General features: G+C 38.0%; 1 protein-coding gene across 1 annotated transcript; it reads right to left on the bottom strand.

Annotated features, from left to right (window-relative positions):
* Positions 1 to 839: 839 nt before the first annotated feature.
* LOC140229004 (calcyphosin-2-like) lies at positions 840 to 27,536 on the bottom strand. Its single transcript, XM_072309267.1, has 17 exons — positions 27,430 to 27,536; positions 26,276 to 26,473; positions 24,087 to 24,166; positions 23,022 to 23,132; positions 22,575 to 22,746; positions 22,015 to 22,178; positions 20,734 to 20,833; positions 18,646 to 18,713; positions 17,303 to 17,407; positions 16,272 to 16,439; positions 15,254 to 15,347; positions 14,642 to 14,760; positions 11,803 to 11,909; positions 10,841 to 10,995; positions 5,067 to 5,186; positions 4,411 to 4,507; positions 840 to 1,006 (listed from the first exon to the last, which is right to left on the bottom strand). Exons 2-17 carry the CDS (start codon positions 26,441 to 26,443, stop codon positions 840 to 842), a joined length of 1,995 nt encoding a protein of 664 aa, XP_072165368.1. The 5' UTR covers positions 26,444 to 26,473; positions 27,430 to 27,536.
* Positions 27,537 to 27,775: the final 239 nt, after the last annotated feature.

Raw genomic sequence — 27,775 nt, 5'->3', positions numbered from 1 at the left:
GAATATGCAGGACAATTGCTTATGTGGTTGAAATCGCCATTGAGAATGACATTGATGAGAAGAGAAGGAAACATCCATTTTGAAGAGACACAATATACAAGACACTTGTCTTACAAAAGGTAATATTTTTCACGAGTTGTTGATTTTGCAAATATCAGTTGACATGTGAAATTTGCAACATGTAAACATCCCAAAACTTACCGCAAACATGCTAATATTTATCTCAACATGTCTAAATATAACAGTTGCATTGAAAGACCTCTTTCAAAAAAAAAATCACAATCAAAAGTCCTGGGGCCTGACTTTGTCAGACATTTCTTGTAAAGGTTTAGGAATGAGAGTTGCTGCTTAGCGTAAAATCAAGTACGTTGCTATTTGAGGACTGTGAAAAGCATTCCTTTTTTTTTCACAAAGAAAACAATGCACTAAAAATACAACATGAGCATTGGAATGCCATCTCCAGAGTGTGATGTTGGTTAGTTGTACACTGGACATATGCCTCATAATTTCCCATTACAATATTGACTTGTTAATGACTCTGCTGATCAAAACCTCTCAGCATACTTCTAGGCTTCAAATCAAACAATGCACTCAAGCACGGATTTGCTTTCCTTTTGGTAATCATAACATTTACTGACTCTTACTGTCATGATCATATGAACCGTTATATGGTCGCAGGCCTTTATTCAAAGATCCCGAGCACTACCACATGGTATAACGATACTGCCGTGCTTCATTTAGGCAGCATCATTTACTGATTATATAGAACCTCAACTCCTCTATGCAAAAACCACCTCATTCTCCTACCACCTCCCCTTCCCAAAGTCCTCTCCAGCTGCCTAGAGAGTCCAGCAATTAGTCAACAAACTGACAAAGTCCTCGTCACTCTTGGTGGTGATGCTGACGCCCTCGTAGTAATCCTCAAATTCCCCGTAGGACAGCTCCTTGACTCGGGATCCAAACACCTCCAGAAAGTCGGAGAGGACCTGCTCCTCAGTGCACTTGCCTGTTGGAAGATAAAAGGCATCAGTTAAAAGGATGAGAAGTAGGATGGTGGTGGTGATGGTGATGATGGTGATGGTGATGATGGTGGTGGTGATGATGGTGTCATAATGTTTTTGTGTATCAGTGGGAGACAAGCTTTGAGAGGCAATATATCTGCGAAGTACAGGCACTGATAGTTGAGAGGAGAAGTCCCTTTCTTCCTGACTTATTCTGATCAATGTACTAATAGTTACATAGAGGTTTAATTGTGTTGGAATAAGGAGGCAAGGTGTTGTGGATAATTCTACTTGGAAAGTGGTCAGCGATGTTTATGTGAGTTCCTTGGGCAAGAGGTAGTGGTTAGACAGTGGAATGTGTGCTGGTGTGGGAATAATGAAGAGTGAGATACATAGGTGGGGTATAGAATCATACCATTCAGTGGTTTGTGGAAACTAAAGATGTCAGTACCTTCAGCATTGTACCCATTGGTGATAGCAATCAAAGATCATCGCCTGAACCCCAAAAGGGCGTTAACACATAACTGATGAATTAATGGCGTTAGGGTCCTTCTGGTTCTCCAGCAATGACATTTTAAATACGCCTTCACTGATTGATGACCCCCTTTGCTGATCTCAATTACAAAGCTTTGAGAATGTGTTGTTTGAAAGTACGGTGACCTGACAGAGTTCAGTGACCTCTGCCAGCAGTCCCCCCCCCCCAAAAAAAAAGAAAGAAAAACAACAACAACAACAACAAACAAACAAACACAAAAACTTGAATTGTGCCTAAACCTTGAACAAAAATGACACCATATTAATTTCAATGATCCAATTATAACATGTGGGAAATTACAAAGGTATTTAGAGTGTAGTTCTGTTTTGCTTTGGAGTTGTGTCTTTGCTTTTGTTTGTTTTGTTTTTTGGCTTTTTCACTGAAAAAGATGGATGCATGCTTGTAGGGCATTACTACATTCCTCCTTTTAAGGTATGAGGGAGAGTGATGTGTCACGCTCTACAAAGGTTAAGATGATTTTTTTTTTCTGGTATATACATCGCCACACTCATGATGACCCCGGTCATTGGATGCAATCTCAGTGTACATCTACAATACACAGCATCCACCCCCCCCCCCAATCATTCATTACCCAGCTGCCTATAATGCCATTGTGGGTCAAACCATGCCTAAGTAATTACTCGGGACCTACAGGGTCCCCTGGCTCACAGGCTCCTAGGCAGAGAGACGAACTGAAAATCATTTGCCTGGGTGATGGACAGAGCTGGCTGGCGGTAATGAGATTAAAAGGCATACTATTCTAATTGACTATTGACCATCCAAAACAACAACCCATCCTACGGTCACAGAGAGAGCAGACAAAGCAACCTGGTCAGATTATTGTCATACAACCTTACATGATTTCATCTGCAATGTTGAATAACTCGATAAGAGGGGGGGGGGGGGGTAGTGGTATTTCCACACCCTGAGAACAAACTATCTTCCTTAGCAACCATCAGCCTTGCTCAAATTTGTCTTCCCTTGCAACTCCTAGTATATGCCAATATACTAGACTCAGGACCAGACTCAAGATTTAAGATTTACAGAAGGTAGAAAGCAGGTGAAAGAACTGTGAAAGAACTGTGATCAACTAAGACTACTGGATTAAAAAAAACAAAAACAAACAAACAAACAAACAAACAAACAAACAAACAAGAACTCAATAGATATGGAAATATTACAAAAATTCCAATAATGGATCAAGTATGAGATAGGGAAACACTACATTATGAATTCATAATGATGTTTTTTAACATAAAAGTAAACATTAAAATGCTCCCTAATCCATAACTTCTGCCTTTCTTTGCCTACTAAAAACTGTGGATAATATAGAATGTGTGACTGGGAGACTCACACCAGTGCAGCTACTTCCTCTCAAGAACACATAGTAAGTCCTCTACCCCACCACTCTTACATGCATATCAGCTGCGACTTCTATTTGAATGCATGCTAACTAAATTTATCCTTGTCTACGAATTCAATTACCTACTGATTCAGTGCACTGCATTAAGAGGAAGGACATCAAAGAGCCTGTCTAACCCTTTTTGTGCCATGAAATTTGGACAGTTTGTAAAACCCTATGGGGTTTTCTGTCCCAATCGGCACTCAAAGCACATAAAGGGTTAAAACTACCAAACTTTGCAGAGTGAGCCATAAAATGCTGATCTCTATCTATGCTGATCTCTCTATGCTGATCTCTCACTATCAAGATATCCACAAACACATGGCACCATGTTGATGAACCATGTCCAAAATTGTTCTTTCAAACCGTCTATGGCTGAAACAAGAGTAAGGTAACTCCATTCACTTACAGTTGAACCTTTTTGAAGCAATTATCATTCATTTTCAAGCACAGTGTTCATAGCTTCGTAAGTTAGAGCTTGATATATTACACAGTAACAGAGACATAGGTATCATGTGATACAGGCCCATGGAGCTAGGGGTTTTCCGCCTGGAAACATTGTTAATGCCTTTAAAGGGGGTGGGGGCTAGAAGGTCTAACATATTCAGTGGACATCCAGATGAGCATGGGATGGCACGTGTGACCTTAATTAGGCATGCTAGACACAATCCCATATCTGGCGGAGAACTCTTATCATTGGTTGTGACAGAAAAAAAAAAAACCACCAAAAAAATAACCCACCAACAATAGTACAGCTGACTTGATGCATGGTGACCATTGACATTTAATTGGCAAGAAACAATATTGACCTTACTGGGAATGGTGACTCACATCTTGCAAGGTTGTACAAAGACTTGACAAATGAATAAATGAATATATGAATATATCAATTAATGTTTGGATCAATTTAAGTTAATACACAACCAAGGTTTTGATGCATTAAAGAAGCTACCATGATGACAAAATGACAAATATACCAACTGTCAGGGTAAGAAAAAGTACTAATAAAAGTCAATTTCTTTTTGTTCTAGCCATTGCTATGACAGTACACTAATAAGACAGGAAGTCTATTATGTCAAATGCCATCTGAGAGGGGGAGGGTCACTTTCTACTCAGAAGGCTTTGCTAACATATGAAGACACGGGTCTGGATTGAAAGATTAATTCAAAAGTAATCTTGTCATCATTTACCAAGAATTCAGGGTGAGTGCCACTGTAATATAATGGTGGAAGTCTTGTCTTCAACATGTAATGTTGATTGTATGCCATGACCACAGCAATATTTCATTAAAAAAAAAAGTAAATATCTTTCTTAGGCATTTGTAATAAAGGCCATATCTGAAACTGCTTGAAGAATTATGATTAACATGTGCTTACTTTCGACTTAATTTTAAAATGGGTGTTAACGTCCATTCAAACAGATGTAATCGTCACATATCGTGATTGACAATCCTCAGTACATGTTTCACTAACCTGCCGTGACCAAGGGATGTTTGTGAGCTCTGAAGAATTTCTTGACCTCATCAATGCCTGCTGTGCCCGACTTGTTGGCATCAATTTTTCTGAAGGCCTGAAAAATGTGGTGAAATGTAGCTTTGAGATAGGACAAGAAACTCACCTGCACCAAAGACACAGCACACGTTTGCAAACAATACTTTGATTTTATACAGGCAATGTCATGCACACAATGCCAAACAATTCAGGTTATGAAGGGAATATCAGCATTACAAAGTGACTTTGACATAGAATTTATTGAGAATCAAGGAATGCTACAAGTAACAAATTACTAATGTACTGACTAACATCAAGAAATTTGCCTTCTCCAGCAAACACATGTCATTTATACAGAACATGCTTAATGCAAATTCCCCAGTCTCATCAAAAACTTAGAAATCTACTCACCAATGCTTTCCAAAGTTGTAATGAATTGTAAGATTCATGCAACATCCCGAGATACTAATAACTACCAATCAAAGATGAAAAATTTCAAGTTCAAACCAATTCTATTCTTTAGAAAAAAATTATATATATCTCCGTCTTCACTATTTTGAAGACATGAGATTTAAAGAGAAAAGTAAAAAGATAAAAATGAAGCAAGAAACAAACGTGAAAAGTTCACAGGTACCTACCTTGATGACAAAATGTTTACGGAATTCACTCATCTCCCCAATGAAAGCCCTGCAAAACTCACTGTAGTCAATGGCGTTATCCCCGTTCTGGTCTATGATAAGCCACAGCTGGTCAAACAGCTAACAAAGCACAGACAACATTGTGAGATACATTTAACAGCAAGGTGCATAAATCAAGACAAACACAAAGATATGAATATGCATGTATTCATGATGGGGTCATGAATATGCATAGGTTGAGAGACTGCCCACTTTGTGCATTAGCGGCTAAAATTAAACCCCTCATACATATATATGATATCACGCATCTCTCTTCCCTGTTCTTTTCAAGATAATACGATGAAAACCTCAGATCTTCATGTACACATCACCATCAAAAAGTAATACAGTGCACTCCCGCCATAACGAACACTGTTAAACAAAATTCTGGTTACAACGAAGTAAAAATTGCAACATTATCAGCTCTATTTTTTTTTTATCGCTTATTTGTTCAGTTATAACAAAATGTTGGTATAGTGAAAGAAAAGTGTGGTTCTCAAGGACTTCATTAAAACAGGAGTCCATAGTATATCACTTTGCTCTGCAGTTTGGCAGCAGTGAGCTGAGGAAGCACAAAAACAGGGCTCCACATTACCAGTAGCCTGGTGGCCTTGGGCCACCAGAAACTGATGTCGAGCCTCCACTTTTTAAGAAAATATATGTTTTGGTGGCCCAATCGTGCCGCCCAAAATGTGTAAGTGTGTAGATTGCTTTTGTGTCTTTTTCACACTGACAAGGGGAAAATAAGTTGTGGCTCAATGTTTCATAATGGCTTGTGTAATTTGTGAAGAAACTGGGGTCTAGTATCATAGACTAAAGCAGATTATGCTTTTACTCTAACACTGTTACATTGACTGCTCACTCTACCATCGACCAAGACAATGAGAGCAAAAGTTCTACTGAACTTGACCGAGAAACCACAATGGAGACGAAGCAGCACATAAAGGAAGTGATCTCCTCTGAACCATTCCTGAATAGAATGGCAAACTCAATTGCCAACGCCATCTTGGACAGGGTATCGCAAAGCATCTATGCAGCCATGAAGTTTGGCAATGACACCAAAGACAAGGAAATCAAGCAGGTGAAGAAGAAAGTCCGTGAACTGGAGAAAAAGCTGGAGAAAGTCGATACCAAGCTGGATGAGCCCGAACAATATTCGAGACGAAATTGTCTGAATGAACTGAGAGGGCTACCCTGCTTAAAGAAATAAATGAATAAATAAACTTGGTTTTGGCTATCAGACAGTTGGGAGCTGGAGACACAGGTACCATACGGCATGTGCGTGTATGATGTATTGTGCATGCATCATTTCAACACACACACTGTGAACAGAGACAATTGGCTGTGTGGAACAATAGGCACGAGGTGAACACTCTGCTTGCAACAAAGGCTGCACTTCAGGGACTTTCTATGGAGATGACAGACAGTTTTTGCAGTTTCCATCTCTCATCTAACTGTCAAATTTTCAGTTATACTGTATACGCCGTTATTTTCGCGCGGGTTTAATTTTCGCGAATTTCGCGAACTGCAGTTGGATCGCGAATTTAACAACACGCGAAATTGTCTCCATGTGCTTTGTTAATAGAGCATTAACGTAAGCGTCGGCGTCGATTCGCGAAAACAACATCTCGCGAAAATGTCTATGACCTCGTCATTCGCGAAAATAATGGTGTACACAGTATACAGTATTTAAATTAATTTGCAACAAGTCATTGTGTTATTTTTTGTTTTAATTATGCATAATAATTTGTTCTGTCACAATTTTATTTCTGTTGTCATCGATATGTACTCTGTCATTCCCAATCACATTTTATATTTATAGTCATATCTGTTTTAATTCTAATTTTTTTCATTTGTATGTCATTAATATTGTGTTTAATCAGGTGCTATTATTCTTATTATTATCATTATTATTATTATAATTTTCATCATCATTATTATTATTACTATTATTATTATCACTATTATTATTATCATTATCATTATCATCATCATCATCATCATTAATATTATTATTATTGTACCTGTTACTCTTTGTTTTTTCATTCAGTTTTGCAAATTCTTATGCACAGCCTTGCTGAAAAGCAGCTTCAAAGCTGACAGCAGGCTTTTTACTGTTTTGTAATAAAAAAGATCTAATCGAATCAAATCAAATCAAATATTCTTATTGTTAGATAATAATATCAGGAATATGGGGTGTTAAAGAAAATTTATTTATATTAATACATTTATGGCTGACATCAATATTAGTGAAGTTACTATATGGTATTTGAATTCCTTTATCATACCTGCCAATTTCACATAATTGTCTATGTCTATGATGATTATCAAGCTTTATTATCATTTTAACAAAGCCATAAGAAAGGTCAGCCAAAAAGGTAGAGAGGACCTACTCGAACAAGTCAGAAAAACTGAAGACGAAGAGGCAATCCCCTTCGTCTCTACATACCACCCAAAAACGTGTCACCTTGCCCATGCAATTAAAGAAAGAATGGCCACAATCATGGCAGATAAGAAACTTGAAAAAGTCATGCCAAGGGTTTCTCTCCATTCTCAAAGACAGCGTCCCAACCTGAAAAGACTCCTTCTTAAGAACCAGCTTCCGGGACCACCTCAACCCAGAGGTAACCAGCCCTGCGGGAAACCACGCTGCCAAATTTGCCCGCACATCATTATTGATAACTCCATAAGTCTCTCATCTGGTTTTACCATACATCCACCTAACCACAACTGTGATTCCAGCAACATCCTCTCTTGCTTTCTCTGCTCAAAATGCCCCAATGTGGCTTAAATTGGGGAAAACAGCACTAAATTCAGAACAAGATTCAACAACCACAGGTACACAATTAGACAAGACCGCACTGGATTCCCTGTAGCTGAACACTTCAACGAAGCAGACCACTTTCTGCAGGACTTCAAGATCTGCCTCTTTGGAGATGGATACGAAACAGCAGATGAAAGAAAACTCGCTGAACTATGTGCTATGTGCGTAGTAGAAGCTTTCAGGTTGGACTTAATAGAGAACTCTAGTGGCTTGACAAGTACAACTTTTATAAGCAGTAGCGATACATAAGTACTCTACCCTAAACACTGCTGTTAGAGGGTTATAAGGCCTTTACTTTTTCCTCAAGAATTTGTCCAGTACAGATACCAATTAAACGGCCCATATGCAGTTTTAAGTCTTACACAAGTATTGGTCTCCTGCTAACACTTTCATTTACATGCTTCAAATCAATATGATATGTTGGTTACTTATGCATATTCGTGTCATTGCGACATGAATTACTATTATCATTACATCATAATCATACAAACTGACCATGACTGGAAGTGCGCATGCTAATAACATACAAACAATGCCTCTACATAGATACCACATGCATAAACATTCCTTTGACCACCACTTGTGTATATAGAGTAGAGTCATCTTGTTTATTTTCATAATTGTTCATGTCGACCCTGAAGAAGATGTGGGTATGCGTTGAAAATTCGGTTTGAATATTCAAATAGCACTGTCGGACTAAAATGCATTACTACCCTACTTGGTCATTCACACTACCATCATGGTTTACAGTAGTGTTATACTGTTTCGATGAATTAAAATACTTTATTCTTCATGTTTTCTCTTTAATTTGGGGGTGCCATATTTCATTGTCCAGCCACTAAATAATCAAATTTGAAGATTTTAGTGGCCAGAATGGTCCACCAAAAGAAAAAGTTAGTGCTGAGCCTTGACTATGAGAATTAAACCATAATGGCATTATGGCTAGAAAGGGAAAAAAATGAAGAGAAAAAACAACTCCTTAGCTTGTTACAGCTGAATACATTAGCATATAAAAGGTTTGTATTGATCAAAGTTGATGTACATATCAGGTATGGCCCAGTTGCATTACAATAATTATATAATACAATGTATGTATGTATGTATGTATACGAATATACATATAAGCCCTGGAGCCTAGGAGACATCAGAACAAGGACAAAGTTCTAACATATCACCCATCAACGGAAAAGCTCGTTTCCACCATTATGGTCAACACACACATCTTACAAGAAGATGCCACCACCAAGGAAATCTTCAAAGATCCTCCTCTCTTAGCATACAAGAAGGACAGTAGTCTGCGGGATCTGCTGGTCCACGTAAAAATGAAGGCCCAGGCACAGTCAGAAGTAGATTTGGGATACGGTACCCAACCCTGTAGAATGAGAAGGTGTAACACATGCAGCCACATGGATGGGGCAACAAACATCAAAGGACCAAAATACACCTGGTTTGTCTGTGATCGTTTCTTGCGCATTACCAAAAATGCAATTTATGCGATGACATGTACAGCCTGCAACAAAATGTACAGAGGCGAAACTAAACAGAGACTGGCCAATCGCACAACGGATCATCTTCGATCCATCAGGCTGAGAACACCAGGACTTCTAGTGGCCCACCATTTCAACCTGCGGGGACACACCATCAACAACCTCAAGATCTGTGCGATGATGACTTGCCATGGTGGCACAGACAAAGTCCAGAAACTACACGAGGAACAGCTTATCCATTGTCTTGGATGCCTGCAACCCAATGGACTGAATGTTTCTTTCAATTTTTTTCCCCGTCAAGGAATAAGTCATCAGGTCCCTCTTCTTCTTTTTTCTTTCTTTTCCCTTTTCTCTGCCTCTGTGTATTTCTATTGTTATCTTCGTTCATATACTCCTTCTCGTTCCTCTTCCCTCATCTGCGATCTTTCACTAGCTTCCATTGTGACCTGTTTTTCTGTTTTCTCAGTGTTCTTGGTGGCGTCTCTTTTGCGCACTTCTTGTATTTTCAGTATTTTCAGTACTGTCCAATGGCCCAGGGCCATCAGAATTAGCAGTAGGTATATACCTTATGTTGAAGAAAATTATTCAATGAATATGTGGTGTCATGGAAAATTATGTTTATGCCTAAATTTAAGATAGAATTAGTTAAATTTGGCAATTTAAGCCCTTTTACATTCCTGCTATTTTTATATATTAATCAAGATTTTTAATCAATTTAATGTTTTATTAAATCAATTCATATTCTAATGTTTTACTTCCTCACTTCTTAGTCCTAGTGCTATTTGATGCACTTTGTCATACCTGCAAATTTTCACACAATTATCATGGTTAATTGTATTATTTAAATGGTTCATCAAAAACAACATTTTTAATGCTTTTCTTTACCTTTCTGACCACCAAAGAAAAACTTAGTGTCAAGCCATGCATATGATAATACATGCTGATGTAAAAATGGGAAATTGCACATACCATGCATGCTAAATTAAATTTCAGTACTAAAAAAAAAAAAAAAATATGGTACCAAAAAACATGTTCCTATCATTGACCAAGAAATAACATGCCAAATAGCATTTGAATATACTTATTTGCCAGCTCTGTTGATGACACAGAAAAAGTTTTTTTTAATTTTTTTTTTTTTTAAAGCAACATAAGAGATAGTCATTCATGTATGTAAAAATCCTGCACTGAATTTCCTGTTATATTTCCATTGGACAATTTAACCGAATTGAATTGAATTGAATTGAATTGAATTGAATTGGATTGAACTGAATTGAATTGAATTGAATTGAATTGAATTGAATTGAATTGAATTGAACTGAATTGAATTGAATTGAATTGAATTTAATTGAATTGATTCGAATTGAACTGAACTGAATTGAAATGAAATGAAATGAAGTGAATTGCACTGAATTGAATGTCCAAACCTTTGGATCTAGCTTGATGTGATATGTCCTCAGGGCTTCCGTGAGTTCCTCTCGGTCCAACGTCCCATCCCCTGACCGGTCCATCTTCTTGAAGTGCTTCCCCAGTCCGGTCAGTGTCCGGCTTGCTCGACTCAAGATCTGCTTGTGTATTTCCTCTGGGAATGTGAAAAACGCAGAATTAGTTTGATAACCTCATATGAACTTGGGAAAAAGATATGGGGATATTTTTCAAAAAAAAAAGGAAAACATATTGCAGATCTTTGTAATCTTTCATTGTATTATATGAATTGACACCTTATACCAATAGCTGTGCAAAAGAGTTTGAAACAGGAAATTTGGTAGTTGATGAATATTTTCACAATGAGTGCATATTATAACATTGTCATAAATGCCTTATGTACTGTGCATGCTTTTGCTACTAACATCACAATAATGAAAACACCTGAAAACTTTTTAAAAATCTATAATTCTCTTGTTTAGAACCCATTAAGATGGAACCTCTCCCATCCTGTCTGTTTGATTTTACTATATTCATTACAGCTATTAAACCTGAGCATTGCTCTGTACAGAGGCAACTGTAATATATACATTGTGGGCCTGCCATGATAGGATATTGACCGTCTACCGAGATGGGATTCAATTCAAAGACCTAATACACATATAAAGAATATTTGGAATAATGATGTTGTGGGTAATCTAGTGGAACACTTCTTTGAATCTCTCACTTAGCGTTTTTCTATGACTAAAATATAAACAAGGGTCTTTAGTTATGTCCAAAACTGTCTCATCTTCACACTCCATCTATGAAGATGCATTCTGTCCTACCAGACAACCACTTGCGGTGGTTTGGAAAACTGCTCCTGCTAAATGCAACCCAGTAAGGTGTCATTAGAGGGCTGTCATCGCTGGTATTCGGCCTCAGACTGCATTCATCATTTGGATGGAGTCACATCAACACTTACTCTGGACACCAGAGATGATCTTCCAATCTTCCGCCTCTTGTTTACTCTTCTGAGGATTCATCTTCTTCCGGACCTCCGTGGGGTTCAGCGGGACGTTATCACCAAACCTGTTGACACGGAGACAGGGAGAGAAAATCACAAAGGATTTCTGTAAACCAGAAACTTTCACTGCATGAAACTTTTGTGAATTGGAGCCGACAGCCTGTTTTACAGCATGAAACTTTCGCATATTGCCACTGGCATTCAGTGCCTTGTGTGTTGTGTAAAAAAAAGAAGAAGAAGAAGAAAAAAAAAACTTTTCTCAAGCATTTTTCTTTCACAAATCTTGGCTCTTCATGACGTTAATAAAAGTCTCATGCCTGCATAAGTTAATGGTTTTAAAATAAGGAGAACTCATTTGTTTCAGTTTTGTGTTTTGATTAGTTGTTAGGGTACGTCTGAAGGAAAAAGTATGGGGTAATGGTGTAAAAGATTACTACCCACATTGCATCATATACTGGTGAGCACAAAATACAGTAGACCTCGCCTAAGTCGACATCGCATAAGTCGACAACTCGCTTAAGTCGACACAATAAAAAAGTCCCGATTTTTGCCTTTGTTATTCCTTGAAAATTTCCTCGTCTTAGTCGACATTTATAAGTCGACAACTCGCGTAAGTCGACCTGATTTTTCAGTGCCAACTGAGCTGAAATACGTGTTAATTCCCTCGTCTAAGTCGACATAATTTTTCGCTCAAAATCTTATCGCCATTCTCTGAAAAAGAATTGTTTTCCCGCTCCGATTCGCTGCGTTTCTACTCGGTAATTCGCTAGTGTACGGCGCGGTAGCGTTCGCGCCATGCGTCCATTTTCTTGTATGCCAGAATATAGAAAGGACATACACTCATTTACACTGGAGCATTACATGTAGTACACAAGACAGTTCACTTTACCCCAGCCTTTTCTCCCTCTCGTTTTTCTCAAAACGCACAAATTTTGTACACTTATGTCCCAGTAGGTATTCATTATCCGAACATGAAATAGGTGTTTTTGTAAATCCGAATATTCTAACGTTGATTATTCCGAAGCGGTATTAAAACCAGGGCCCTTTCTAAAAAGATTTATTACAATGCAACTAATAATGCAAGTCAAAAAATCAAATGCAGGTGTATCAAATCACACGCAACTTTTGCATTTAAACGCGAGTGCGTTGCTGAAAAGACTTGCGTTTGATAATCATATGAAACTAGAAAATAATTGTTACGAACCTGAAACTCAATTGCGTTTAAACGCAACTCTAAAAATCAAATGTAAGTCCATCAAATCACACGCAACGATGTATTTAAACGCAAGAGCGTTGCAGAGAAGACTTGCAGTTTTTTGTACGAAACTAGAAACTGCGTTTAAATAAATCTCTTTACACCTACGGAAGTGCGTTATTGTTGAAAAGACTTGCATTACTTTTTTCATTTCGTAAGCAAAATTAAAAATTAAACGCAAGTCTGAAAATCAAATGCAAGTCCATCAAATCACATGGCACGCTGAAAAGACTTGCGTTTGATAATCACACGAAACTAGAAAATTGTAGGAAACTTTGTTTTAACTCAATTGCGTTTAAACGCAACTCTAAAAATCAAATGCAAGTCCATCATATCACACGTAACGCTGTATTCAAACGCAAGTGCGTTGCAGAGAAGACTTGCGGTTTTTGTACGAAACTGTAAGAAACTGTGTTTAAACGCATCTCTAAACATCTACGGAAGTGTGTTATTGTTTAAAAGACTTGCATTATTTTTTTATTTCGTAAACAAAATTACAAATTAAATGCAACTCTAAAAATCAAATCACACGGAACACTGAAAGACTTGCGTTTGATAATCACACGATACTAGAAAATTGTAGGGAACTTTTTTTTTTTAACTCAATTGCGTTTAAACGCAACTCTAAAAATCAAATGCAAGTCCATCAAATCACGTAATCAAGTTTAAAAACGTTAAGTGTCTAGAAACGGGCCTAGGTTTCCGATCCCGCTCTCTCAAAATCTCTCTAGAGATTTGAGAATTGTGCGTTGTCGTTACTAACCCGCGCAAGATTTATGCATGAACTAAAACATTATTGTTGCTCATGTCAGTACGCATGTTTTGGCGGCAAAAGGAGTAAGATATGGGTAGCGATCCGCATTGTGATCCAAATCTTACTCTTTATAGGGGAAATCAATTTTCATTTATAAGTCGACAAAATGTCGACTTACGCGTAAGTCGACATTCGCGTAAGTCGACGTGTTTTGCTCAGTCCCGATTATGTCGACTTACGCGAGGTTGACTGTACTACCAATTTCTCATTTTATAGGCTGAGCAACAAGCAAAAACATACTAAAAAGAGCAAAGACGTGGACAGTGATACTATTCTGATAAACTTGGCTCGGTTTCTGTTCTCACAGAAAACAGATGCTATAAATTCAGGAGGGAAATGGCACAATCTAGCCAGCGCTCAAACAGCAGTGTATTTCAGTGTATAAATTTGGAAGAAATATTGAGGTCTTCAGGAACAAAAATCTTCAAAAGAGCTAAATGAAAACATATACGACTATCATGCAAGACATCTTCATGACAACATCATCATCTGGACATGCGGTTTTCTATCACTACATTGACATTTTATTTTAGACAAACATGACAGCATAATATTAATATCATAAAGATATATATTGAGATTTATTTTGGGGATCTGAATTTTTTTCTTCATTGCAATGAAAATTTTGTTAAAACCGTGTTTGGTTTGATAATCCTGATCAAAAGTCTGGAGCGACGACCAAAATCATTTTGTAGTGCTTTCATAAATGATAGAAATCAAACACTCACAAAAACTCCTTTTTTACTTCTTCGTCCACGTCCGTGACTCGTAGTGTGACAATAGGTTTCTTCTGCAGAGTCTCTGGTAGAGATGGCTGATCGTCTGTCTCAAAACTTAAATCCTCTCCCTGAAAAAAAAGATATTTAAAAAAAATGAAATGGGGAAAAAATCTTCAGCAAAGCACTATCAGGAATTACATTATCTCAAAAGCAATTGTTCAACTTGTTAACAAAAAGCATAATTTACTCTTTCTCTTGTACTCACAATGGTCTCAATCGTCTCAATATCATAAAACAATTGATGCAATGCATATATCTTTTCTCTTTTTTGTTTTATGTGAATCAAATTCTATTTTACAAGGACATATTGTATTACAAGCTGCAAAACCTATCAACAAGAGCAGATCATAGGCAGTATGTTATGTAAAATACATAATATGTTTCCAAACTGTTAATAAATACCAAGAAGATACATGTTAACACATAAAAAACACATGCTGACTGAAATATCAGAAGTGCTCATTTATTTTTCCACACGATGCAAATGAGGAAGGGGGGGGGGGGTCATGATTTATATCACATCTGACTCATTTATGGATGAATAAGAACCATTCATCATACCCTTGTGATGTCCGCTGGGGTGTAGACTAGCCCCTTCCTCCGTCCAGCCACCCTCTTGTATGACCCTCTCTTGATGAATGGTAAGGCAGATGCCCTGCATTTAGAAAAAAGAGGAGTTTAGTAATATCCTTCATATCACTTCTTTACTCTCGATATCAAATATTTTTTTGGATTAATATTTCGTATCGCATTGACACTTTAATTGATTATTCAAAAATTTGCCATTGCATGCAAAAGTAAGTTATTATAACAGGAAACTACCACTTTTTGGGACTGTCATTCTTACAAATATCCTGTAATATGTTGTATGCGCCATTGATTTAACGAGTCTAATTTCTTGCAAATCCGGACTTCTCGTCAACTTCGACAGTGGTTGAATTCGTGATTGTGGAGTAAAATAATGAATAGGAAAATGTATGCATGCATGTAGCCTTCATGTCGGGAAACAGAGTTAATATTTTCATGAGTTATTACATTCACACATAGCAAAAGACTCCTCAATTTGCAAAAAATAAAAACTCTGCAAAATATATGGTGTATACACTATCAAACATCTAAAACTTGAGGTTTAGAGCTAAGTTTGGGAGGACGGCCTGTACACAACAAACGGTAACTTGATTCTTTCAACACACAGATGTCAAGACAGAATATGCATCAAAGACAAAACAAAAATATATGTATATTTTCTGACCAATTTCTTCATTATAATGATACACTTGGCAACATCTTAACTGCAACCACAACAACCACTACAAGTACTACCGCTACAACTAACATAATTATGATGACTGCTACTATTGCTACTACTGCTACTTCTACTATTAGTACCAAAACCATCCCTATTTTAGACGAGCTGTTGTAGTCAATAAAAATGAAAACAACAGTAAAATCATGGCTATAATGATGACAACTGCATCACTACAAATGATGATAAGGATTTTCAAATTGACTGAACATGGGAATTGATTACAATTTTATCACAAAACAGGTGACTGGGCTGCAGTGTTGTTGAACTCACTTCCTCCCAAATTGCCTGAACTCGTAAATGGTCATCGTCTTGTCCAGGGCAAAATAGAAGCCGCACAGTTCCTTGAGCGCCATGTTGCCGTTTCTGGACACCACTCGGCAACTGAAGCTCAGCCGCTTGGCAAGCAATTTTTCGGTGGCTGTACCTGACGTCTTCACTCTACACAAGAAAGAGAGTAAAAATGAAACAATGACAACATCTACTCCATAATCTAACAGACCTAGTATGTGACCTACACTCACCATGAAACCCAAATAGAGTCACTTGACATTAATTTTCCAATTTGGTTTGATAAGGTGGTCTAGACTAAGGTTTTCCATTGATGTAATTGATGTAATGGTGTAATGGTGGGACAATGATTTGTCCCACCATTATTTCTAAAAACCTACGACGGGAACACAAACAAGGAGTAACTATATACACACAGTTCTGGAATATCAGCTTTGCAGTTTAGCTGATATCAAGCGTGTAGGATACTACACATTTAAACACAATAAGACAATTCAAAACAGCATAGTAACATGTGCAACCCTCTTTAAAATAGAATCAATCGATCAATAAGAATTGAAAGTGTTCTTGGACTTTTGAAATTTGAATAGTGTGTTGTATGAAGATATCAAACTTTTGGTTCTTGAATGAACATCAAGTTTCCTTGTCATTAAGCCATCATGCTGATTGGCACTTTTTGAAATCTTAATGTCTTTAATGTTATCAGACCTGCAAAAGAAGAAGCTGCAAACTATTAAAGTTGCCATGGCAGCAGAAAGAAAGCAATCGATTAGCTCTGGGCATTAACGACATTACAATTCAAGTAACTGCAATTATTGCAACGCACAACAATTGCAAAATCCTTTATGAATATCAGGCCTCTGAAGATATCAGTATCAATTCTCATGTTCATCATAGGTATCTCTACGGGAAAGAAACAGGGGGTGGGGGTTAGGGTTAGGGTTAGGGTTGGGGGGGGGGGGTTAGGGGAAAAAGAGATTACAATACACTAGCTCATGGTAACACACACTCACTTGGTCTCATGGAGATTTCGCGGTCTCCATGATGTAGCTCCATAGCGACCATAGTTTGATGTTGGTGTTGATACCTGGTTTTGTTCTGGGTCACTGATTGGTGCTCTACATCATTTTAAAAAAAGAAAGAAAAAAAGCCAGGCACATATTTGAGACAATCACACTAAACAAATTACACCAGTATGGATGGACATAAATGGTAAAATCTGTCAGTCAGATATCTTAATATGACTTTTAAATATTCTGGGAGTCTTAACCTGTTGAGGAGGAGCCCATTTGCTATATCATGGATTTCCTAGAGACACCTGCCCGAGTATATTTGGGACTAGTCTTCAGTGGGCTTAAAGCATGTGCAAACATAATACTGCATTACAAATATGAGAAACCTTGGAGCAAAGTGGGGGATGGTCATAGAATAAATATGATCAGAGATCGATATCTTACTGACTTTGTACATTGCAGACATTGGTCTTAATTTGTGAAATTTTTGTAAAGAGCACAAAATGTTTAAGTGATGGAAAACATAAACTCATGCTTATTGTCACGTTAGCATTGTTAAAAATCAATGATCATTGAATACATAATCATGTATGATTTAGCTCTATTTTCAAAATCATTACATCCACAGAATTTAATATCAAATCAATTCAAGACTTAACACTTCATAGAGAAACGACAACTTTACATTCACGTAGTTACTTGATGAGGTCTCTTTAAATTAAACACCAGGAGGCTTTCAGTTGCCTCTTTGTTTGAGCTGGTTATTCACCGACCTATTTGAAGTATATGAAACATCATCCTACTCAAATAACAAACTGCAGCATCATCTTGCACACTATAAGCATAAATCTAATATCTTAAGTGTTGAAAAAGATCCTACTCAAATGATTGGCTGAAAGCTGTCATGTGACCAGTCTTTTATTTTGCCAGAAGGCAAAACTTCACTATTCACCAGGAACTGAGATACTAATGACTGGTACTATGACTGCTTGTCTGTGCTCAGCTGTAGAGCTGATGAATTACAAATGCATTGCAACTGTTTGTGTGTGTGCGGCTCAGTTAGCTTGGAGCTGGTGCTGGCCTGGGGATCATGAGAAAATGGCCACCATGGAATTTAAATCATATCACCATTATATAAAACAAATAATGCCCATTAATGGGCTAGGTATTGGTAATATCATCCACTCTATGTATTACTTCTGAACAGTACAAAATATACTTGGCTTTGCCTCATGTGTTTCTGACCGTTCCTAAGTTACTATTGGGTGGTTTACTAATGCCCTGTGTAATGTCTTATTTTACACAATTCCACTTTTCCCGAAATCCCGACAAAATCAATGTACCTTGACAGCTGATCAACTAGTACTGTTTCCATAATGTGCTGCTTCATACGTTCTGCCGCTACATGCTCCTGCATACATCGAGATCATTGAAAAGAAAGAGAGGGGAAGTAATAAAAAAAAAGATAGTGCAAAAGAAATTCTCCGACAATGAAATCCTTGTCAATATCAATACATAATTAAGATGTATACATGCCACTGACTTTACATTGAAAGATCATACACTTTTGTTTATCTGGTGCACGAGTCGAGAGAAGAATAATATTCTCTTATATCACTGAATATGTATATATGCAAAGTAGAAGATAAGAGAAAGATGTATCACTGTAGCAAGTTCAAGAATTGCATTTGTCAAAATCAAGATTTAGCTGTGGGAATGAATAAATGTACTGGTAAAGGATTTAGCATTATCAAAAGCACTAAAGATACTTTGGATGATGTCCAGAGAAAGTGCTGCAAGGTTTGAGGGAGTAACTGAGAATATTCCAGACAGAGTTACTGACAGGATAGTTTTCTTTAAAGGAAAAATGTAGCGAAAATGTATGTTGACTTGTGTTGATTCATGACAATACCCCTCAACATCCCTATGTGGCCAAATTAATATCTAAACGTGTGCAATATATTCTACAATAATTTTTCGTCTATTTTTCTTCAGATTATGTGGATATGCCCACAGACAAACCTTTAAAACCAAGATTCTGCCAGTGACATCATCTGCCAAACATTGCTTAAGTACTAATATGTGACCCGCTACGACAAAATGATCCTAAAGTCGGGCGAGGTCGATTATTTGAAAATTGCGTGATACAATTTCCTAATCTTTCTGCTTTAAATTGATATATAACACGTCTCATAAAAATAATCGGCTGCGGAGATATCGATGTTTAAAAGAGAGCATGTCAAGACGTCTGGGAAATCACTTTTTCGAGAAAAGCGCCCTAAAAGTTCTCCTTGCGACGCAATCACAATCAAGAGACACGCAAATCAGTATTCACCTCCGGACAATAGAAGTTAAGCCCTAGCAACCCCCGAAATGCTCATTCAAACACAGCGTCGGCGGTCTCCTCACCGACCAATCAGTGACCAGGATGTCAAGTGAAGCGGCTAGGCATAGCGCAACCCGCCCGAACGCACCAGTCGACTGGGCAGTGTGCGGGCTTCACGCTTCGGTTAGCGGCAAGCAGCAAACTGACCAATGAGATCACTCTGGTCGTTGTTAGGGGCGGAGCCTATGTGTGGCGCTCAATCCAAATGTTCGAACCAGTTTCTGCTTCATTGAAACGCCAAAAAAACATGGCCCAGAAAAACGCTATTTTTTGGTCTTTCCTTTCATCATTTTGCTTCAAAATTTCGACAGATGATAGAAGACATGTCAGACTCTAATAATATGTCAAATTCAGAAAATCGTAAGTTTTGACCAATTTTGATGCTCTAACTTCAAACTCGATTTTCACGGCTTCGACCGTGCGCGACTTTAGGACCATTTTGTTGTAGCGGGTCACATATGATTCACAATAATATTGTAATGCACCCTCCCGTAGAATGAGCATAACTTGCATGTTTTCATGTCATAAGATAAGATAAGATTAACAAAAAACATTTCAGGGAAACATGAAAGTTATATTCAGTCTACAGAAAGGTGCATTCCCATGTCTTTTGTCAATTATAAAAGTACTTTAGTAATGATTGACAGATGATGTTAACTGCCAGAATCTTGGCTTCAAAAGGTTTGTTTTTGTTTTTTTTTGAGGGGGTTATATACAAGCAATCTGAAGAAAAAAAAATAAGAATGTTATTATAATACATATGACACATATATAGATATTCTTTTGGCCACATGAGCGATGATCAGGGTATCGTGAATTAATACAAGTCACATGCACAAACTCTGCATTGTATAGTTCCTTTAATGAGCCAGTCATAATCAAGTCAGAATCTCAAAAATATTATGAAGTCAGATGACAAACAGTTTGGACTAAGAGAGGCCCAAGGTATGCATAAGGTATGCACAAGGACACCATTATTACAAACACAGGATATTGATGTTTTTCGTTTGCATTTTCTAACATCAGACAGAAATGTCAAACTCACGGCTGCTATCTTCTTGTTGACTTCTTGTCTATGACTGAGCGAGGAATTGTTCCAGCTGGTGTTCAGGGGCTCATCTGTGTCATCCTCCTCATCCACAAAGCTGAAAAGATGTTTCGCAAACATGACAGAGACAACAAAAGACAGAAATGTCAGAAGATACTGTTTATGTCTCCGAAAATGACACTATATTTTTTTCCCCCTCTTTTCCTTCATTTTGATATTAAAAGATGTTTACTCACAAGAACGATAAGCGCCATACACCTTTTCACTGCCTCAGTCAGTCAGCTAGACACAGCATGGAAAGAGATGTTTACAAACTTAATGATGTCCAGCCCTGAGGTATAAGGAGACGCTATCAAACAGTTTTTGTTTGCCTGATAAAGGAGTCTCAACAGGCTAGAATGTGTCATTGTGATGACACAATATTTTTGATTTAAGATTGAATAAGTGACATCTCAGCAGGTCCTTGGGGTGGGGTAAAGGAATCGAGGACCAATATGCACTGAAGACACAGCCAACTCTTTTATTCAAGACATGATCAATGTTGATGTGTGAATTTTTCTTCAATTTGTCTCCCGCTACAAATGAAATTTGTAAGATCAAAAGTGCTGATCTGTGAATTTAACAAACATGTCAGAAAAAAAGGAGCCACGGGACTTGAAAGGAACCACTTTACCCCTCTAATTAATATTCTCTTGCTTTCATGATCAATGTTACGTGAAATGAAGCCATTTTGTTTCTTCAGAAAGTGGTCAGATTTATAACAAATATGTCGTACTGTTTAAATGCAGATATCACAGCTAACTAAGACTAGACACAAGCACACAAAAATGTTCATTTATAGATGATGTCACTCAACAAAATAACCAAGCATAAAGGATGTGAGTTGCTTGAATGCATGTTTTTAACAATCTTGAGTGGGCAGTATTAAAACTGAAGCAGGCACACAAGTAAGATTGGAGTTGCATATTCAACAGACGGAATTTTACATGGCAATAACATGCCCTCAACCTAACATCAGACTAACTTCAGAGTTCAGTCACCTTATTTTAAAATTGCTGATTTACAGTAGTCATACGCAATTCTTATCTCTTGTAACTAGTCACTGCTACGATGTACATGATGTACTGTGACATTTCAAAGCAACATGCTATGTAGACATCATAATCAAATTGTGTGCATTTTGTCAGAGAAAAACCATGTGCTAATAAGCGAGTCCAAATATTTTGAACTTTTGGTATACAAAGATGGGAAGTGTAAAGGTTCCTGCTAGAAACATACTCTGTGTCTGCCTTCTGCTGCTGAATCACTTGCTTTCCTTCCCCCTTCTTAGACTGCTCCTTGACCTGCTGCTGCATGTCATTCTGGTACTCCTTGTACAGCTGTTTGTGTCTTTCAGAGGGAGGTGGGACGTTGCTTGGCACAGCGGGCTCGTCCCAGGCACTCTGTACAACAGAGGAGAGCATGAATCAGCCTTATCATCACACAAGTTTTCAGGCTTACAACGTTAATCCCATGATTCTGATATTTAGTAATTCTCCACGAAGTTGATGCACTGCACATCTTTCTTTTTTTTTTTTTTCTTTTTCTGTAATCGATGGGTTAAATCACAGATTTGAGTTGAGTAAAACTGGGTCAAAGTGGCTCTGGCAAAACCCAAACTTGGAAACATTATTGGGATGTGAACCAAAGTGCAAAGATAGATATTAAAATCTTGCCAAAAATATGAAACAAGACAAGATGTTGGGACACAAACCAGTGACAAGTTCATCCTTCTATATAGTGTCCACCCCCCCCCCCCACCCCCCTTATACACCTTGGGTACGTATGATAAATATTACCTTGGGCTTCTTCTTAGATTTGTCAGCAATGTCGAGTCGTGGAACATTTGCTGGTCTGGAAGAAACACTGTGGTGGGAAAGAGGACCCCCTGGGGTGTGGTGCAGAGCAAACGGGGTCTTGGTGGTGCTCTTTCGGCCAGATGGCTTGGGATGGTAGTCATGGTAACCCCAGCTGGAGGCAGTAAAGTGCAGTGATACGATTTCATCTCGCAACGCTCAAACCTAGATCATTTTATAGACTGTTTTCATCTGTTTTTCATGAGGGAATAGAAGTCGTTGTTACAAGATAAATACATATTTCAGCAATGCTCATATAATTGTATATTGGTTGGTCACATCATATAACATGCGGACCTCACAGTATATAGACACAGACATAGACCCTGCACTATCACAGACACATACACAGATCGTCTGGCTACTCCTTCTGTGCAATTTCTGAGATACCTGACAGTGCTTGCTGTGTCAGGAGGTGACATCTTCTCCTCGTAGTCTTCGACAGGTTTGGAGAGAGTGTCATCGTAGTCTGCTATCCGGCTCAGGTCTAGGTTTGGTACGCTGTTGACAACAAAAGGCATCAAAATAGATACAATGAAAACAGTAAGATGCAGATACATAGCTCCACAGTCAAGAATGATTATGATCAAAAGAAAGATATAAAAATCATAATAAGAATGATGACGGTGAATATGATGCTGCTCATGCTGTTGCTGTCATTGATGATGATGGTGATAATAATTATATCCAGAAAAGCACTCTGACGGTGCAGACCCCCACCAAGCAGCTCTTTCGCACCACGAATCTTGTTCTTCCATTGAGACCACTGATTTCCCCTCATACCTGTATAATGCATGCTGAAAATCACCCAATCCCAATTTTTACAAGCCTTTTGTTAGTTTTCAGTTGTGCGAAGCCTCATCCGAGCAGAGCACGCACCTTAGTGCGCATATGCAAACCTCAAATACGAGTAACTTGAACTCTTACGTTCATTGACCCTATCTGCCGAAAGACGAAAAATCCTTCAAAAAAATCATAAAAATTCCTGGACTACTACCAAAATGTAATCATCTGTTCCTTGTGTCATTATCAACCTTTCCTGCAAGTTTCATCCAAATCATTGACATATTTTGCACACAAACAAACAAACAAACCAAGGCGGCAAAAACGTAACCTACTTACTTGGTGGAGGTAATGATAATAATAATAACAATGACGCAAAAATGATGTCAATTCTACTATTACTACTTCCACCATTAACAATATCAAAAACAAACATAAAACGAATAATAATGTCAAATACACTAAAGTCTTTTACTATGGGTAGCCCTTCAATGTCAAGTGCTCCATTCCAAAAGCAAGGGAAACTGAGGAGGTTTTATGCATTTGTCAAACTAAATTTCTCAGATATAGGCAATGGAGCAGACAAGTACCACACAAGATACTGTATGGAAATAACATTATCATCTTTTTCCTCCTATGTATCTAAAAATCATCAATCCAAGCTGTACTCACTTGCTTGGCTTGGGACCATGACTTTTGACACTTGTTGGCCTCCTGTATTCCTCTACCTGTGGCTGAGTGACTGGGCCTCCCTGTCAAAAGCAAGTGGTATTTCTGATCATTCAGACCTAGCTCGTCAGGTTATTGTTTGGGGGGGGGGGTGGAGGGAGGGGGCTGGGGAAGGGTTGAGGCTGTACTGGCATGGCTTCAATGTCCATGAAGCATGGCAACTGTACACAACCTTGTATCATTAACTTAATTACCACACATGTCAGGGCATGAAACAAAATATTTGCTCCCATGTGCCCATATTATGGACATTTGGGCCAAGGACCTTCTACAGATTTCAAGGTAAATGTCTGTTTATCTAATACCTGGCACATCACTGATTTTAGTTGCTGCCCGGCACACAGATAGATGCGATTTCAGAACCCTACACACACTTTTTTTTTATAATGTTTATAACAGTTTAATTCAAATCATAATGAAATCATCATACAGAGAAATTCACAGTCATAAATGTTAAACCTTATGAAAATAGAGTTCATAGATATAAATGAAACACACAGTGCTAAAAAAAAAAACTACATCATTCTGGGTGTAAGAAGCAAAAAAAAAAAAAAAATGATAAAAACAGCACATATATACAACCTTATCTCATGATTCCTTTCCATAACTGTCATTTCAAATGATTTTAATCACCTCTAATATCAGCACATTACGTATAAAACAGATGATGTGAATGAAAATCTTCACACACATGCACTTTTTATCTTTTTTATCTTTTTATGGTGATTCAACATAGTTTGAAATGCTCCTCCTCCTCCCCCCCCCCCCCTTCAAGCCCAAAGATTACTCCTCTTTGCTAAGAATGTAATTCTGACTCAATATACAGTCCAATGGGGCTCACAATCTGGCAAACATTAAAATGCAACTGTTGCTATTAAATATTTACATCATCCACATCTTCCATTGAACATGGGTACAGTGTTTGGGTTGTACACATTTGCCTTAGGAAAGCGTGTACTTTGAGAAGAGGAAGACATCAATTTTAGTAATAATATCCACATTGAAAAGTGATCATCAAGACTTGGGAAGTATGCAACCTATATCAAAAGTATACAGTCGTACTTCCTGGTGAAAGTTTACTCATGAATGCCCCAAATCCTGATATTAGTTTTTTAGTGCTGACCTAGTAAACCTAGTGACAACTAAATATAAAGCATTTTTTTTTTTTTTTTAAAGATACACAGGGCAATTTTAAGTTCAGTGCTAGTGCTTTTTCAACACTAGCACAGACAGAAAACTAGAACCAAACTTGAAATCAGTCAGTGTAGGGAGGTTGACCTAAAAATTACGACATATTTCCGGTAGTTGGGCCTGGTGTTGAATGTTGTCTGCTGAATCGTGCTCCACTGTTTGTGTTTGTTATTTACGTGCTTTTTACCATTGGCCAACACTATCCCCTTGGGATTATTTTGTCATTTCAAGTTCAGGTTGGTGTTAGTGTTGTGCAATTCCCACAGACTTTGTGGTAGTTTGATACCAACACCTGTCGTTGGGATCAACAATTGTGATCAGTATCGCTTGCGTTTTAAACTTGACCAATGGTGATGGAGCTCGATTTAACTTTTAAAGCAGTTGTTCGGGAGATAGCACTAACACTAAACTTGAAATCACCCAGTGTATGATGCATCAAAAGCTAATGGTGACATGTTTCTCTACAGAGCATTTTGGCGGGAATTATTGATTGATAAAGTAAATCACATTGATGACATCTTCTATCTAGAAGTGACACCTATCTTGTAAGCAGGATTCAGGGATTGTCCATCTTTGTTGAAAGACAAAATATATTGTGAATGTAAATATCTTTTCCAATAGACACTGTACACACACAAGTTCTAAAGGCAACATTTGACTGACCCAAGGCACTTGAAAGATGCCACAAGCATTTTCTTTTTCAAAAAAAAAAAAGGGGGAGGGGGAATACACAAAATTAACACTAGGCCCTAAGTTCTTCTCTTGACTAACAATTGGTAATTTTAGCTGAAATTTGGTAAATGCTGATTTCATATCATGCATTCCACATTTACACAATAGATCTAATAATGATGATTTAGAGAAAAAAAAAAAGATTGAGGGAGGGAGGGGGCAGGGTCAGAGAGGGTGACTACACTGAAATGGTTGCCATGCAGTGTCACCTGACTCTTTCTCGGTTTGCCAGCCGGTGGCTTGGCACCTTGTCTCGGTGCTTCGGGGGTCGTGTGTATCGAGGTCGTCTGTGTACTCGCCTTGCTGGGTTTCTTTCCTTTCGCACTGGACACGCGATCATGGCGTGGCGTCGGTGAGCCATGGATAATCAGGTCCATGGCGAGTCATCAGCTGACAGTCCCAGCTACCTGATAAAAAAACAAACAAACAAACGAAACAAGGTAATATTAGTAAAGTAGAAAGAAATAGCAAACTTAAAAAGTTGATAGCATGCTTTGAGGATATCCTTACCCAGGGCGCTCCTTGTACGCAATATACTGTGGGAGCTTCGCGTTTGGCGTTCGAGCTGTGCGTTGCAGTTAAGGATATCCCTATGAAAGAACACTATCAACTTATCTTCTATACAATGAGAGTGTGGAGGAGACAATGGGTAACGGTGTGCAAGTGAAGGACAGACATATTTTGTTTTATACTTAACTATTTTTGTCACACAAAGTGTTTCCAATACTTGAATTCAAGATCTGTATGCATTCATGCACAATTTTAATTTTTCATTCATACATTTTTGCTTTTCCTACAAGCCCTTGGAAGAGAAAATATTGTTCCTATCATCTTACCCCTCTTTTTAGATTGTGAAATATCAATCAATAATGAAATATCCAGTTCATTCCTAACGAGTAACGTTTCGTTATTCAACAGCGCAGTTGTCTAAAGGAACGTTTAATACTGTAGAAAAATACACACGCACATTCACAATGCAAACCCCACAGGAAAAATTGAGCTGGTGTTTGCTGCCATCATATTTTGCCTGCTGCGTGACCAGGAGTACTTCTAGATGAATAAATAATTCTAATGGCAATGCCAGTACAAGTATTACGACAATTTATCAACATATTCGATCAGCACAGAGTTGACTTTTCGAAGTCCAGTGCTCTCGCGTGGCCACCACTGTCAGCGGTATTGAGAAAGGTGTGCCAGCCGAACTGTCGGGGTACAAACTGCGGTGTGCCGTTACTGCCAACAAGGCAGCACACGCAGGTTGGTGGCACTCCAGTTATCATGTCTGTATGAAGTATGTGGTAAACGCAGGATATCACTGTCCAGCAAAGTAAAAAGAAATAATCACAGCACTCCTGATCCTTACCTGTAACAAGAAGATATGATCTACGAGGAAGAGAAATATCAGAAACAGGTGCTCTTGTCGTAAGTTTTGGGTCGTCCTTTCAAACGGCGTCAGGTATGTTGGCATGGTTGCCACTATAGAGGGCAGCATAGCAGACTACTGTATGTGTAACTGTATGTAGAGATTTTTTTTTTTTTTTTTTTTTTTTTTTTTTTTAAATACAATGTGGGGGCCTACGAGCTACCGACAGAATGAACTCTTTATACTATAAATAATCATGCAAGTTAGCAGTACCTAAATCTTTGTGTAGGTAATCTACTCCCTTTTGAATCCTCTTGTTACTTGTAATGGTATTCAAACAATTCAA

This window comes from Diadema setosum, chromosome 5 (genome assembly GCF_964275005.1).
Source record: "Diadema setosum chromosome 5, eeDiaSeto1, whole genome shotgun sequence".
Lineage (NCBI taxonomy): Eukaryota > Metazoa > Echinodermata > Echinoidea > Diadematoida > Diadematidae > Diadema > Diadema setosum.
This window is presented reverse-complemented; position numbering and strand designations above follow the sequence as displayed.

Bases quoted from the DNA above. Each gene is read 5' to 3' on its own strand.
- LOC140229004 (XM_072309267.1), bottom strand. From the start codon at position 26,443: ATGGACCTGATTATCCATGGCTCACCGACGCCACGCCATGATCGCGTG. The intron at 23,133-24,086 runs GTGAGTACAGCT...TGTTGTCAACAG, and splicing joins CATGGTCCCAAGCCAAGCAA to CGTACCAAACCTAGACCTGA. The intron at 10,996-11,802 runs GTAAGTGTTGAT...TCACATTCCCAG, and splicing joins GATCATCTCTGGTGTCCAGA to AGGAAATACACAAGCAGATC.